Below are 14,265 nucleotides of genomic sequence, written 5' to 3'. Positions count from 1 at the left end.
GAGGGGTTTCTGGAAAGATGGTATAATCAGATTCAGGTTTAACAGAAGAACCTATTGACCTTGAAGATGAAGATTCACAGGAGAAAAATCAGTGGGCATAAGTATACAATGGATTTGAATTCAGTTACTTCAGAGTTCAATAATATGGTACAGTAGAACCTTGATTATACATTCCCGGAAAATACGCTTTCCTGTATTATTCGTTCAAATCACGTGGTCCCGTGAGCATCCTGACTAAATCACGTTGTAAAAATCCTGCATTATCCATTCCTCGAAGAAACGATTTCCCGGATCAACCATCCAGAAATTTCAGTCCCCTCAACGCCAAATCCTCAATCACGCGTTTTTCAAGAAACTGTATCTTACGAAATGACGGCTACGCCATACTTATTTATCCTGGTGTTGACGTCCCGTCATTGTGGTAATTTGAAAAAGTACTGTACTGAAAAAGCGATCGGCGGTGAACTTGCATAAGGGATCATCTTAGCATCACATTTGGGTAGTATTGTTTAGAGAATCCTCGGAAATCATAAAGCAGAGTGTGCCCACGATAACTGGAAGAAGACAGAGCGCATTTCGACAGCTCTAGGCCTATTTGAAGATGGAACGAGTTTCGTCAAATGTTCGTACGTGCGAAACGTCTACATTATGTCCAGGGTTAGATGTTTATTTTTTTACTTTTTTCAAGTGTGTCGCCTAACAGGTTTTTGGCATTTCCCTCAGGGTACTGTATAGTCACTGGGCTTTCAGGCAGGAATTGAAACTGCACCTTTTAAAGTAACACAAATTTAGTATATTTTAATATTATCGTATACGATTGTTATCGAGACCAGAACAGATGTTGCAACTTACATACATAAAGCCACGGGAGATTCTGGGATTGCCTATTACTGTTTTCGTCCTAATTAATGGGAACTTCACGTTTTTGTGTTAAAATGTTATAAAAGCCGCTGTCGTTTGATTTGCGCGTGTTACATTTAAAATCTTTGTATCATTTCGGACTTGAACAGCAAGCCCGCTTTCCAGCGGTCACGAATAATCGTAATTTAGGAAGTGTTAATGATATTTTTCTTCTCTTTCCAATTTGATTGTGATTAGTGACGGGCAGAACTAATTATAATGCATTTGAAAACTTGAGGATTGGTACTTTCAAAACCATATTTTCGAGTTGCACATAACCTTTAAAAGTCTATGTAGGCCTAATTTACGTGGTACAAGATTTCCATAAACTAACTAGGAACAGTATACCGGTAAACAAATTACAATGGAAGATTAAAAAAAAACAGGATTTTGCCTCATTTTATTAGATTAGAGAATGAAAAACTACCTACTTGTGGTCTATTGTTGTTTGGCTTGGCGTTATGGGTATTAGATTTTTCGAAAAGTTTGGCTGATCAAAGTCGCTGAACTGAAAGAAGTTTTCAAAGGAATATGATGAAGTTTTCAGAGGAAACTGACGAAGTTCCCCCGGGAAAATTGAATGTAAAGTTTCAAGATTTTTAAGTCGCGTACCGGTAATTAACGTTTGAAAGTAGCCCTGCGGTCTAACTTGCCTGCCTTTTACGTGGAGAGCTCGGGTTCGATTGCTGGCCAGGTCAGGCATTTTTACCTGGATACGAGGGCTGGTTCCGGGTTCAGTCACTCTACGAGTATCTTTAATTGAGGAGCTATTTAATGGTGATATGGCGACCCCGGTCTACAGAGCCAGGAATAACGGCCAAGGATTTGTCACACTGACCATGCGTCACCTCAAACTGCAGTCCTTCGGACCGAGGGCGGTCGCTTGGTAGGCGGAAGGCCCATTGGGGCTGAAGTTTGGTTTGGTTTAGGGGAGTTTGTAAGATTATAAGTATACACATTTCATTTTTGTGATGTTTAGCCAAATTGTTGATGGTTCATTCGTTCCCGGATTTTCAGTTTTCGCTTGTTGTACGTTGTTTTTTACGGGGTTCCTCCAAAACCAGAGAATCGAAGTTCCACTGTAGTTTGTTCGATGCAAAACGATGAAAATTTCAGAAATCGCATCCTGGAATATCAAATTAGTTGTCAAGAGTCTACTGTAATGTATAAACCCCCACCTTTGCTGAGCCCTTGTTGCTCCAACTGTGAAGTAGCACTTTATTATGTCATGAAATATCTGTGAGGAAGACCTGCATGTGATAAATTGTGAACGTGTGATGTACGGGTGTAACATAAGAAAATAAGACACTTTTTCCAAACATTTAGACAATGTAAGAATAAAGCATTGAATTAAATGTGACTTTTTAGAGCTTAAAATATATAATATGTTTTATACAGGTTCTATAATACATTTCTGTTTCATATCAGATGTATGCAATTCTCAACTACAGTAGCACTATAGTGGATTGTCGTTATGCCCGATTTTCCCTAAATTTCAGAAAAGATACGGGAAAAAAAAGTCACCCATAGAAACATATTGTACGTCTTGGTGAAAGAATAATATTTTTGCTGTAAATTTATGAAGAAACAGCCTTTCCCGGTGTGGTAATAAATTAACCTCTGAAATCAGTGACGCATACTTTTGTATCTTGAGATGTATCACATCTTTATTTATTTACTACACCTAGTACTAAAATCAACTACCGGACTGAGTGGCTCAGACGGTTGAGGCTCTGGCATTCTGACCCCAATTGGTAGGTTAAACTGTGAATCAAGGTGTTTGTATACACTAATGGGTCTTAGAATATTTTGTGATGCAGCAAGGGTTGGCATTTCTGAATGCGAGTTGGAAGTTAAATCGAAATCAGGGTTAATTCAATGTCCAAATTTTGTGCCCCAACGACTATGAATTAACAAGGTTTTTCCGTATTTATTCGTGCATTACGTAATTCGTCAGAGAACAGTGATTCCGCTTTGAATCCAAGCGGTAAATATGTGTTTCGTAGTTAAGAAATGCCCGCCTCCGTAGCGCAGGTCTACTGAAGCTCTGATGACGTCGCACAAACAAGTGAATAGGCCTAGCTTTGTGTCCGACCCGCGCATTGCAAGCATGCATCAGCCATGCGGTGTGTCTTTTTTTTTTGTGTAGTTAATAATGTCCACCAGCATATGGTTAGCACAATTAGTTGCTGTTCTCGGGAGTCTGGCTTTGATTCCCGGTACCGTACTGCCAGAGATTTACGAATGGCAGGAAGGTTGATATGCGGTAAAAGCAGTACATGTAACTTCCCTCCACTGGGGGTGTATCTAAAGAGAGCTGTACCACCTTGGGATGAAGAAACGAATTAACTTTAGTTGAGAAATATTCGTGGTTGTTGCTATTTATACAGCAGGCGAGATCATTAACAAAGTGGTTGTTTAATATCTCGTTACTCGGGCCAATATAGGTATATATTTGGAGAGAAGTTTAAAATGTGATAAAAGCTATCTAATTAAAACGATTGTTTTACTCGCCAACGCACCTAACAAATAATAATAATAATAATAATAATAATAATAATAATAATAATAATAATAATTTTGTGTCCCCACGTACTTTAAACGATTTTTGGAGTCGTCAAAACAAATTATACTAGGGTATGCATTAATAAAAAAAGGAGACAACGAACATACAAAATTAAACATGATAATAAAACGCATTACCACCACACCTGTAGATATACATAAATGCGGTATATTTTCCTGTTATTTATTTTTATTCTTTCCGTCTAAGAACTTTTGGCACTAGCGGGGCGATAATATACCTAACGTAAACAATGTGGTCTGTCTTATCTCACGGACAGCTGTTTACGTAAATCCTCATGTGATAAATGTGGAGAAAAAGCACGAAATGTACTTAAAAATAAAGGTCTGTGTTTCAATAGCCGCAGTTATCAAAAGAATTTTTCCAGTCACTATGTATTACATTCGGAAGTACAACTCGTAACATATGCTAGTTATCAGCTGACGGTTTGGCATGCCTTCTACAGCACGGCCTTATTCGGAAGGAGTGGCTTCTGCTACATATACACCAACTAGGAATATTAGAGACCATCTACAGAAAACATTTGGGAATAGATTTACACTGTTTAGACTCTATAGTCAGAAACAAAATTATTTTTAAAAGGTTCAAAAAGACGGGACCTCGTATGCTCTCGATTGCAGTGCATGACTCAAAGAGAATGAAGCATGGCTGACGCGACTGACGAGATGGCAGTGAAGATGACGTCACTTGGAATGCCAATACGCCGGTAGCAGGGCAGGAAAGTTGGCGACGCAAGGTAATAATTCAAACGAAAGCAGTGATCAGGTTTACTGTGTGGTAGGCCTACTGCTGAACTGACAGACAAATGACTGGCCATTAAGTTCTTTTGTATCAATATTTAATTATATGATAACACGATACCCTTATCCCTTTTATCTACGGGGTCGAGTATGAAGCGAGACGAATCTTCGTAGCGAGTTTTTACGGCCGTATGCCCCGCCTGACGTCAACCTCACCAGAGCAATTAATGAGATGTAACAAATGTGATAAGAGTACCGTATGTACCGTAGGCCTAAAAGTCATGTTCACCATTTATTGTCTTTTTACGTTTAGAAATACTGCCTTCCAACGAAAATAGCTAGTATAACTTAAATACATTCCAAGTTTGTTAAATAATAGTATAGAATGTTTACACGTACAATTTATAGCTCTTTATAGCCTAGAAGTCATGTGTTTGCTGCATAAAAATTTTGAGGTTATCGCATATTGGAAACCCCTTTACTATTTTTGGCTGTAAAAGTGGGGGGAAAAGGGGTCTAATATGCAAGTAAATGCAGTATGTAGTTTACAGATATTTGGAATGCCAAAATGATGAAATATCCTAAAGGAAGTCCACCAGTTGTCAGTTGAAACTGGCCTGTAGACTGACACCAGTAAATTAGCGATACCATTACCTGTTCATAACTGTGCAAGGAGTCCATGTCCTCAGGTGCTTCAAATATGCAGGCATTTGTTTTGCAAGGTTTGTCACCATCTTGGGCTATTGAACCACCAGGAACTGAAAATAAAATTACAAATTATAGTACAATAGTATTCATTTGGAACAGGAAACAAGATCTACTCAGGTTATCTGAAAATACCTAATAGGCCGCCAGCAATGAGGATATCAAAAAGAGCTTCCCCATAACGTCTGTAGTCTAATTTGGAGCCAGCGGTGTCTAGAAACTTAGATACTGCATCTAAGTCAGATCCAGCTTTATTAAGGCCAAGGAGAACCGCATCTCGGAAGCCTGCAGGGTCATACTTCTCTTTTTCATCTGAAACAGACCCAAAAAAAAAAAAAAAAGGAAAATTAATGAAACTTCAGATCTAGATTTCCTAACATACAAATTTTAAAAACACTGTATATTCTATCTTTCATATAAGAGGAGATATGTCTAGGGCTGAATCTTGTATATATATCAAATAATCAGGACTGAATATATGGGAATATTTTTTCACGAAACAAATTACAGGTATAATTTTGTCAGCTTAGGACCAAAATAGTGTAGTTACACAAATAACCAAAGCGGCGTTTCTCACGAGTTTTATTATTTAAAATGAAACCATGACGAATATAAGAACCAAGTGTGATGACTCAACTGTTATAGCGGGGTAGTTTGTGGACCCGCCACTGCGAGCACTGCAAACGTCGGTGTCCAACACGTACTTCAATAGACCGGCAAACCATGTGTTGGAAAAGTGCGGGAGATGTTATCGTACGAGATATTTCAAGTCAACAAGTTGAATTTCCTTTGCTTTCAGTTCCTAAACTCAGTTCATTGTGTGTTGTGCACTTAAAGCACGTGTGTAATGTGGCCTGATTAAATTAATAGTTCAACATGCCGTACTGTTTTGTGCCTGGCTGTAAGTCAGGCTATGGTAGAGTAGTTAATGGTATAAAATTATTTTCACCACCGAAGGATAGAAATAAATTTGAAAAATGGGCCAGAGCTTTTCCACGAAAGGATACTGTGTTAACGCGTAATAGTAGAATTTGGCAAATTCATTTCTCTGATGATTTGAGAGTAAAATCAGATAACTTTATAGTGAATGGTGAAAAAGTGGTTATGTCTCGTGAGAGATAGAAATTATGTCCAGGAGCAGTGCCTCATATTTTCCCTAATTTGCCGAAATACCTTTCAAGTGAGATTAAGTCCCATGAAACTCCCAACAAGAAAAAAGAATCTAGACACCACTAGGAGAAGAAGAAAGACGGGAGTGTAGCAGCAAATAGAGAATTAAAAGGTCAGTCTAATATTGATCAAAATTTGGGTTATTCTAGTGTGCTTTCTGATGCCGAAAAGACAATATTATCGCTCAAAAGGCGCCTAAAAATGCCAATCGAAATTTAATTCGAGCTAGATCCAGTCTAAACTCAGCAAAATCGAGATTTAATTTATTGGAGAAGCAGGTTAGAAATACACAGTTCGAAACTCTTTAGTGAACCATTTGGCTGGGTACGTTGTTAAGCACTCTTCTAAATTTATTAAGTGTTCGCCCTATGCCCATTCTCTACGTGATAATAATCATAGTACATTTTCAGTTCTCTCCGAAATAAAAGACTACGGTTCAAGCAATCATGAAGTGTTTTTAACACGCCCTTCGAAAAGTATATGTGACATTCTTTTCCAGGCCGAGAAAGTATTTAGTGAAAAACTGAACTCAAAATCGATGTGGAGCGAAATATTTTTTGATTTTATCGATTCTATAGACAAAATTTCAGTTGATCCTTCAGGTGCTGGCTGTTGTCTTCAACATGATATGAATATATTCCCCAGCCTTGTTTATCATTATCTGAAGTGCCGATTCTTCTTCAGAATGAAAGAAATCCGGCGAGATTTACAATCTCGAACATCCGCCAAATCTTCACGCAAGCTTTCGAAAGTCCAGTAACCGACAAACTGAGATTGTAAGTAGAGTATTAAATAGTTCATGGGTGTTTTTTTAATATGTTGGGAGTTTTGTCATTTATGTATATATACACTCGAGTACCTTGTGCTTTTCGCAACATGTGATGAAAGTCGTAGCTCTTATTTCCGTGTATGATATTTTTCCATTGTTCTCTGCCGTGGTATTTTAATTGTAATCTCTCATTTTTTTTATAAAAGACAGTGTATATACTGATCAGTTACGGAGTAATACGTTTCCTGTGTCACCATTCCTAAGACCAGCTGATAGGTATTGTGGAGCTAGCAAACTCTAGCGCTGCCTGGCGGGGCGCGCCTGAACTTGATGAGTCATCACACTTGATTCTTATATTCGTCATGATGAAACATATCTACTGCCCAAAACAGTGTGTGTAATTTTAATATTTTTCTAAATTAGCATATACTGTAGTTAACTTTCGCCAAATATTGATAATACCTCAAAATAGTATGTTAAGATAAGCCTGTTTGCTTCTAAGGGATATGAGAAAATTTTAGAACAGTACCAGTGTAAGTGTAGATATGCTACTTATAGTTCTAACTTAATCATTAGCATGCACTAAAGACTTGTTGTCCTTGCTGGTTTTTACCCTACTACAATAACGCTGTCGTAGTTTAAGTCTCTTTCTGTTGTTGGCTGTGTGAAGTTCAAATGCCATCAACTAAAATATAAAACTTATGCTTTTCCAAGAAGTTATGACTATACTAAAATTAATGTGTCTATCATTTTTCCAGAGCAGACTTCCAATTCCTGTACCCATGCACAGCAGAGAGGAGAGGCTGGAAGTGATGCAGAATTAGAACTTCATTCCGAGCAGAAGAACCCTTTGGCAGAACTCATCATTTCTCGAAAAACTTCACCCTTCTGAAGACGTGCAAGAAAATGTATGTGTTACAGTAAAGTCTACAATAAGTGCTACAAAATACAGTACATCACAAGATCAACTACAAGAATGCTATAAAGGGAGGGAAATCACTGCTGACGAATGGATTAGCATTGATTTGAATGACAATCATGATGATTTAAGGTCAGAAACTTCAGAGGACTTATTTGTGCCATCATCGTCTAACAGTATTACTACAGATGAAATTTATGATATGGAAGACCATACTAGTAAGAGGAAAAGAAAAATCAGAACCCTTGTTCCACTGGCTGGCAGGAGTTGAGATAATTAGCACTTATGGAAACGTGCCAGATTAAAGAACAGACTGACTGTGACTGGAAGAACATGACAACAATACTACTATAAAAAGGATGAGAAGAAAACTCCCACAACTCAGTGGAAGAACAAATGAAAAGAGAACAGACAAAGTGGGCAGCCCTATAAAAGTGATGGTAATATTCCAAAACCAGGTTGAATCGTAAAACAAAAAGACTGCAATTCATGAATATCAGGTTTGTTCCGTATTGACTTAACTAATAAACATTAGCTGAAGGAGGTCTCACGGACTGAAACATATTATGTATTTACTAGCAAAAGTACCCGTGCTTCACTACGGTACTCTAAACTGTATACGGATTTCTCCATAAATGACTAAAAGGCAGTGAGTAAGAGTATATTAAATTGCATGCCTCTTAGCGCTATCCTAGAAACAAACCAGGAAGGACGGAATACGTTGTTTCCGATGTAAGGAAGGCATTGGGAAAGTTTTAAGGTTAATCAATCAATACTGATCTGCATTTAGGGCAGTCGCCCAGGTGGCAGATTCCCTCTCTGTTGTTTTCCTAGCCCTTTCTTCAATGATTTCAAAGAAATTGGAAATTTATTGAACACAGGACATTTTAATTCCCAACCGCCACTACTGTTACCGTGGGTTTTTTTTCATCTGACAATAGTGCAGTTATTGATGAAAAAAACGTTCGACAGTTCCATTGGATCATGACTGTCAAACAAAAACCACAGTGGAGTTATAAAAGAAAAAAAGTTTGTCAGTTGCATTGAATTCTGGCTGTGTCAAATAAAAACCATGTTTTTATAAATCTTGCTTTTTAAAAACATCACAACATTTGTCACTGACACAGTGACACTTAAATCTTTCAATTCACTCCACACACCAACTTTGCTCCCACAAACATCTTTCTTTTTACATAAAAACTGCGAATTAAAACTTTCTGATAATTTCATGGTGTTCAAATAGTGATCCGGAAATGAAGTCAGTTTTCCTGTATCACATCAGGTTTCTTTGCAAAATTGAAATGAATAAGACATTTATTCACAGGGTTAATACACTCTACAAGATGGTCACAAAGTACCGTCAGCCCCCTCTCCCATATATTAACATTACGATTTGAGGGATTCCCCCCCCCCCCCTATTTCAGGTATAAATAATGGTAACGCAAGTGATTATACCACTGAAGAACGGATTGTCGCAACCACTTGCGTTCACGAGCCCAAGAACAAGCAAAACGTTGAAACAGGTGCGTACTGACTTGCAGCTACAATTCGGGCGAGAACAAGCTCCAAAGAAAACACTTGCGTTGGGAACAGAAACTGTTTTCTTCCAGCAGTGTTAAGGATAAACCACGAAGTGGAAGACCATCAACAAGAGAGGAACAATGAGGCGACGTTGCGGAGTCAGTTGAAAGATCACCATTGAAGTGAACTCGCACACAATCAGCGGAACTGCGTAGGCCTATACCCCGGTCAACTCTGCACAAGCACATGCAAGTTGACTTAAAATTATGTCCATATTGACCGAAACATGTTGAAGAATTAAGTGACAATGATTTAAATCGAAGAAAGATGGCACGTGACGCACTTCAGGCGTTTGACACTATCCCGAAATGTAACAAAGTGATTTTCAGTGATGAATTTGCAATATATAGAAGCTCGCGGTCGAGAAATGTTGTCTTTTGGTAGAAGGACAACGCTCATTTTTATGATGAGATTGAGAATAAACCTCCCCATGTCATGATATGGGGTGGTACGAACAGTAAACAAATTTACGCTCGGTATTTTTTTAACGATCTGAATACCTTGATATGCTAAGAACATGGTTCATACCCATTTTGAAAACCCGAGGGTTCAAGGAGACCTGTAAAAAATGCGCTCTGGGGATTCGTCAAGAACACTGTTGCAGCACAACGTTATGATATGAGTGATGAATTGAAAGAAGCTGTGAGGCTTGCTTTCACACAGATTACTCCAGCAATGCTGAAAAGAATGTCCCACAGCATCTGGCAACGGATTATTTTGTGTTCTAAGCATGATGGTGCCCATACCAATGTTTTAGACATTTAGACAGGAAAGACATAGTAAAACACTATTTACAGTGTGTACATGTATGTATAATTAGTTGAATATGTATTTTAACTATAATTGGAGGGCAAAGGGACTTTGTGCCCACCCTGTATTATCACATTTAAGAAATGTCGTTTTTCTTGTTATTTTTATTAATCTGAACATACTGTTATATTTATGAACAAAACAATTGTATACATAAGGTCAAATGGTCCAAAATTCATCATCCATAAGCCTGGTAACATGGTGTAGAATTGCAAGTCCTCCGTTTTAATTGTATATCTTTACTTATTTTAAGAAATTTTGTTTTGTGCTTTTCTATTGTGAGCTGTAGTTGGATTGTCTCTCTTCAGTAAGCAGCAGTAATCTGCCAGCATGTTTTGGTTCCATGCCCCTTGATATCTGCTTTCAATTTCCTTTAGATCCTTGTGGAATCTGTTTTCTTGGTCTTCTCTCAGTATTCCTAGGTTCTCAGGCAAATATTTCAGATGTAAATCTATATATATAAAATAAGAGTTTTGTCTGTACATTGCTCAGAATTTGAAAAGAATGGTATTTCTGTATCGGTCATGTCCGTAGTAACAAGAAAATGCACTTTTTACTTTTCCGTAATTTCTGTCTGCCTGTCTGTCTGTATGTATGTACACCCATCACGAGAAAACGGTTGAAGAGAACTTAATGAAAATTGGTATGTGAAGTCGGGGGATGAGCCTCTACAATCTAGGCTATAAATCATTTTACTCACACTGAGTGAAATGGTAGTTTAGGGGAAGGCCTAAAATTGAATTCTCAACTATTTATGTTATTAGTGGTCTAATGAAAATCGGTATGTCAAGTCGGGGGATGAGCCGCTACAATCTAGGCTATAGATCATTTTACTCACGCTGAGTAAAATGGTAGTTTAGGGGAAGGCCTAAAATTAAATTCTCAACTATTTATGTTATTAGTGGTCGTATTTGAAAGAAAATGGGTATGCAACATTGGGGAATAAATTGCTACAATCTAGGCTATCAATAATTGTATTCCCGCGGAGAAAAATGGTAGTTTAGGGGAAGGCCTAAAATTTAATTCTCAAATATTGTTGTTATTAGTACAGTCCTATATTGATGAAAATCGGTATGCAAAGTCAGGAAATAAGTCGCTATAGTCTAGGCTGTAAATTATTTTATTCACGCTGAGTGAAATGGTAGTTTAGGGGAAGGCCTAAAATGTAATTCTCAAATATTTCTTATTAGAAGTGTAATCGATGAATGCTACATAACTAAGGTTATATAGTATTAAATTTCCTGTTATTCATGTCTTATACATTGTTACCGTACTGGCTATGATCACAAAGATATTCATGAATTTGGATTTTTTGTTAGTAAGTCCATATCAGCGCCGAGTAACGAGAAAATGGGTAAACAGTATTTAATGAAAATCGGTATATGAAGTCGGAGAATAAGAAACTACAGTTTACGGTATAAAATATTTTGCAAATCATAGAGTCGAAAGAAAACTAAACGTGTAGGCCTACAATATAGAAAGCTCATAACATTGATCAACAATAACGTTACATTGACCATTGTTTGTCGTGATGTGAGCTTTGTGCTTTGTGTCTTCTGTTGCCGCTCATCTCCGGTAGATAGGATTACTCCTGCGTACAGTATATTTTTTATTTGATTTCCGTCGCACCGACATAGATAGGTTTTATGGCGACGATGGGATAGGAAAGGGCAGGAGTGCCTTAGGCCTTAATTAAGGTACAGGCCCAGCATTTGACTGGTGTGAAAGTGGGAAACCACGGAATACCATCATCAACGCTGCCGACAATGGGGTTCGAATCCACTATCTCTCGGATGCAAGCTCACAGCTGCGCACCGCTAACCACACGGTCATCTCGCCCAGTCGTACAGAGTGCAACAGCCTGTCTGAATATTGATGGGAAGTAGCTGGGGAGTTAGATAACTTTCTTCTTTAGCATGGCATTCCCCTGGTTTATAAATTTTCTGATACTAGTGGTACGTAACACACTGGATCATCATAGCATTCGGGCTATTCAATCCCTACTCTGAGGCACTGATTGGAATGAACAGTGTGCATATTTAGCGGAATAATGGCAGATGAGTGTTCATGGCAATCTGCGGCCTGGTCATCCCAGCTTTGGAACTTTGGACTATTAGATTGGTACCGCAATCTAACCGCAGCACTGTTCGTTAAAAGTGAAAAAACATTTGGCTTTCCATTTGATCGAGTATTATTTTTATATATGATACCGAGCTCGATAGCTGCAGTCGCTTAAGTGCGGCCAGTATCCAGTAATCGGGAGATAGTGGGTTAGAACCCCACTGTCGGCAGCCCTGAAGATGGTTTTCCGTGGTTTCCCATTTTCACACCAGGCAAATGCTGGGGCTGTACCATAATTAAGGCCACGGCCGCTTCCTTCCCATTCCTAGGCCTTTCCAATCCCACCGTCGCCATAAGACATATCTGTGTCGGTGCGACGTAAAACAACTAGCAAAAAAAAAGTTTATATGATAGCATTGCTTTTAATCGCTACATTCATACTTACGTTTTTGTAATGACCTATGCTGATTTCAGTTAGGAAAACCACAAAGTCAGTCTTTCTGAGAATCCCGTAGCGAAGCACGGCTACATCAGCTAGTGTAATATATGCCCCTTTAAGATCATATTACAGCCTAAATCTTAGAAAGAAACATGCATTCTGTCCACCATTTGGTCATTTTTTTGTTTTCTTTTACATTCCTACTGCTAATCACAATAGAGTTCGGGAGTATCTACTATAATGGCAGGCTCATTTGCAAACTGCCATTCACAATAGATATGGAGAGGTTTCATTATAAAGACAGCCCTTTCTCGTAACGTGTCAGTCGAGTTGGAAAGATTTGATTAAAACTGAGAAATGCAGCGCTCTCTAAGGTATCAACAATTGAGACACGACAGTAAGTCATAGGACCAAAGTTGCTGATCTCTCCAAATAGAGCAGCGATTATGCTATTTGTTTTGTAATACGACTTACTGTTTACCTGAAATGAAGGTCCACAAAGTCTTAAAATGCATCCATATTAAGATATTTTCTGGGGCCAAAAGTTACACATTTTAACAGCATGGAATTTTTCCTCAAAGGAAAGTGCCCATGTATGATTAGCATTCGCAGCATGCAAAGAAATTAAGGAAGTTGAAATTAATAGAAAATAGAATTATAACTCAAGACAGCCGGATAGGACAAATATTTAAATACAGTACCAAGTGGATGTACTGAAAAATCAAGTGTCCCTCAATAAATTGTTATGGTACGAGTTACGGATATAAGAAGGCTGCAACAGAAGAGAAATTTAGGTGCAGGGATTCTTAGGTAAACAGATAAGAAGATGAATTATGGTGTTACTATTTAAGCTATTCAAAGACAGTTAGAACGTGCAACGATATTCCGCCAATTTCCCACAGAATGGCCGATTGACGTCTCTCTTGCTTTCAACCCAAGGAACAACCATGAGTTTACACGAATGATGACGAAAATGGCAATATTTTACATCCCCGCTGGCAAGCAGCCAGAGACGTTGCCATGGTAACCTGTAGGTTAGTTGTCGGTCTGTCGGTCACTAAATGCAGAGCATGATACTCGCAGAAAATAGTAATTTTCTCAGTCATTTGAAGATAAGATAAATTATGAACATAACAAAAGTCGTTTATAATGAAGAGACATTTCACATACAGTCCACGGATTTTACAGAAAATCAATATTATAAGAGAAAATGGAGGAAAATTTTCCAGTCTATTCAAAGATTTTGTATCATATGCATATCAAAACCTTCCCCGGGATGAGCATACTCTAAATATGACGTTTGGTCGAGATCTATCCACCCATTTCGCCATGATGGTCCAACAAACAGAGAAACACAAAAAATAAGAACCACCGATACAGTCTCAAGTTGACCTAAAACAGATAAATATCTGAAAAATTGGCAAATCAAACGAAATTACAGACAGTGGACCCCTGTAACTTTATTTATATACATATCTTACTAAGTATTGAATGGTTGAAATATAAAAGATTCCAATTAAAGGAATAATAATTTTATTACAAAAAGACTGGTTCAGTTGCCCTAGAAAGTGCACAAGTAACTGCTGC

General features: G+C 38.0%; 1 protein-coding gene across 1 annotated transcript in view; it reads right to left on the bottom strand.

Annotated features, from left to right (window-relative positions):
• The window catches only part of LOC136874012 (protein krasavietz), a 218,155-nt gene that overhangs the window by 155,416 nt on the left and 48,474 nt on the right, over nucleotides 1-14,265 (bottom strand). The window contains exons 3-4 of the mRNA XM_067147472.2: nucleotides 5,065-5,241; nucleotides 4,879-4,982 (exon numbers count right to left, since the gene is read on the bottom strand). Of these exons, the coding sequence (XP_067003573.1) occupies nucleotides 4,879-4,982; nucleotides 5,065-5,241 (281 nt within the window). The remainder of the gene's footprint in view (nucleotides 1-4,878; nucleotides 4,983-5,064; nucleotides 5,242-14,265) is intronic.

The sequence above is a fragment of the Anabrus simplex genome, chromosome 5, assembly GCF_040414725.1.
Source record: "Anabrus simplex isolate iqAnaSimp1 chromosome 5, ASM4041472v1, whole genome shotgun sequence".
Lineage (NCBI taxonomy): Eukaryota > Metazoa > Arthropoda > Insecta > Orthoptera > Tettigoniidae > Anabrus > Anabrus simplex.
The sequence above is the reverse complement of the archived record's forward strand: the minus strand, read 5'-3'. Positions and strand labels throughout refer to the sequence as shown.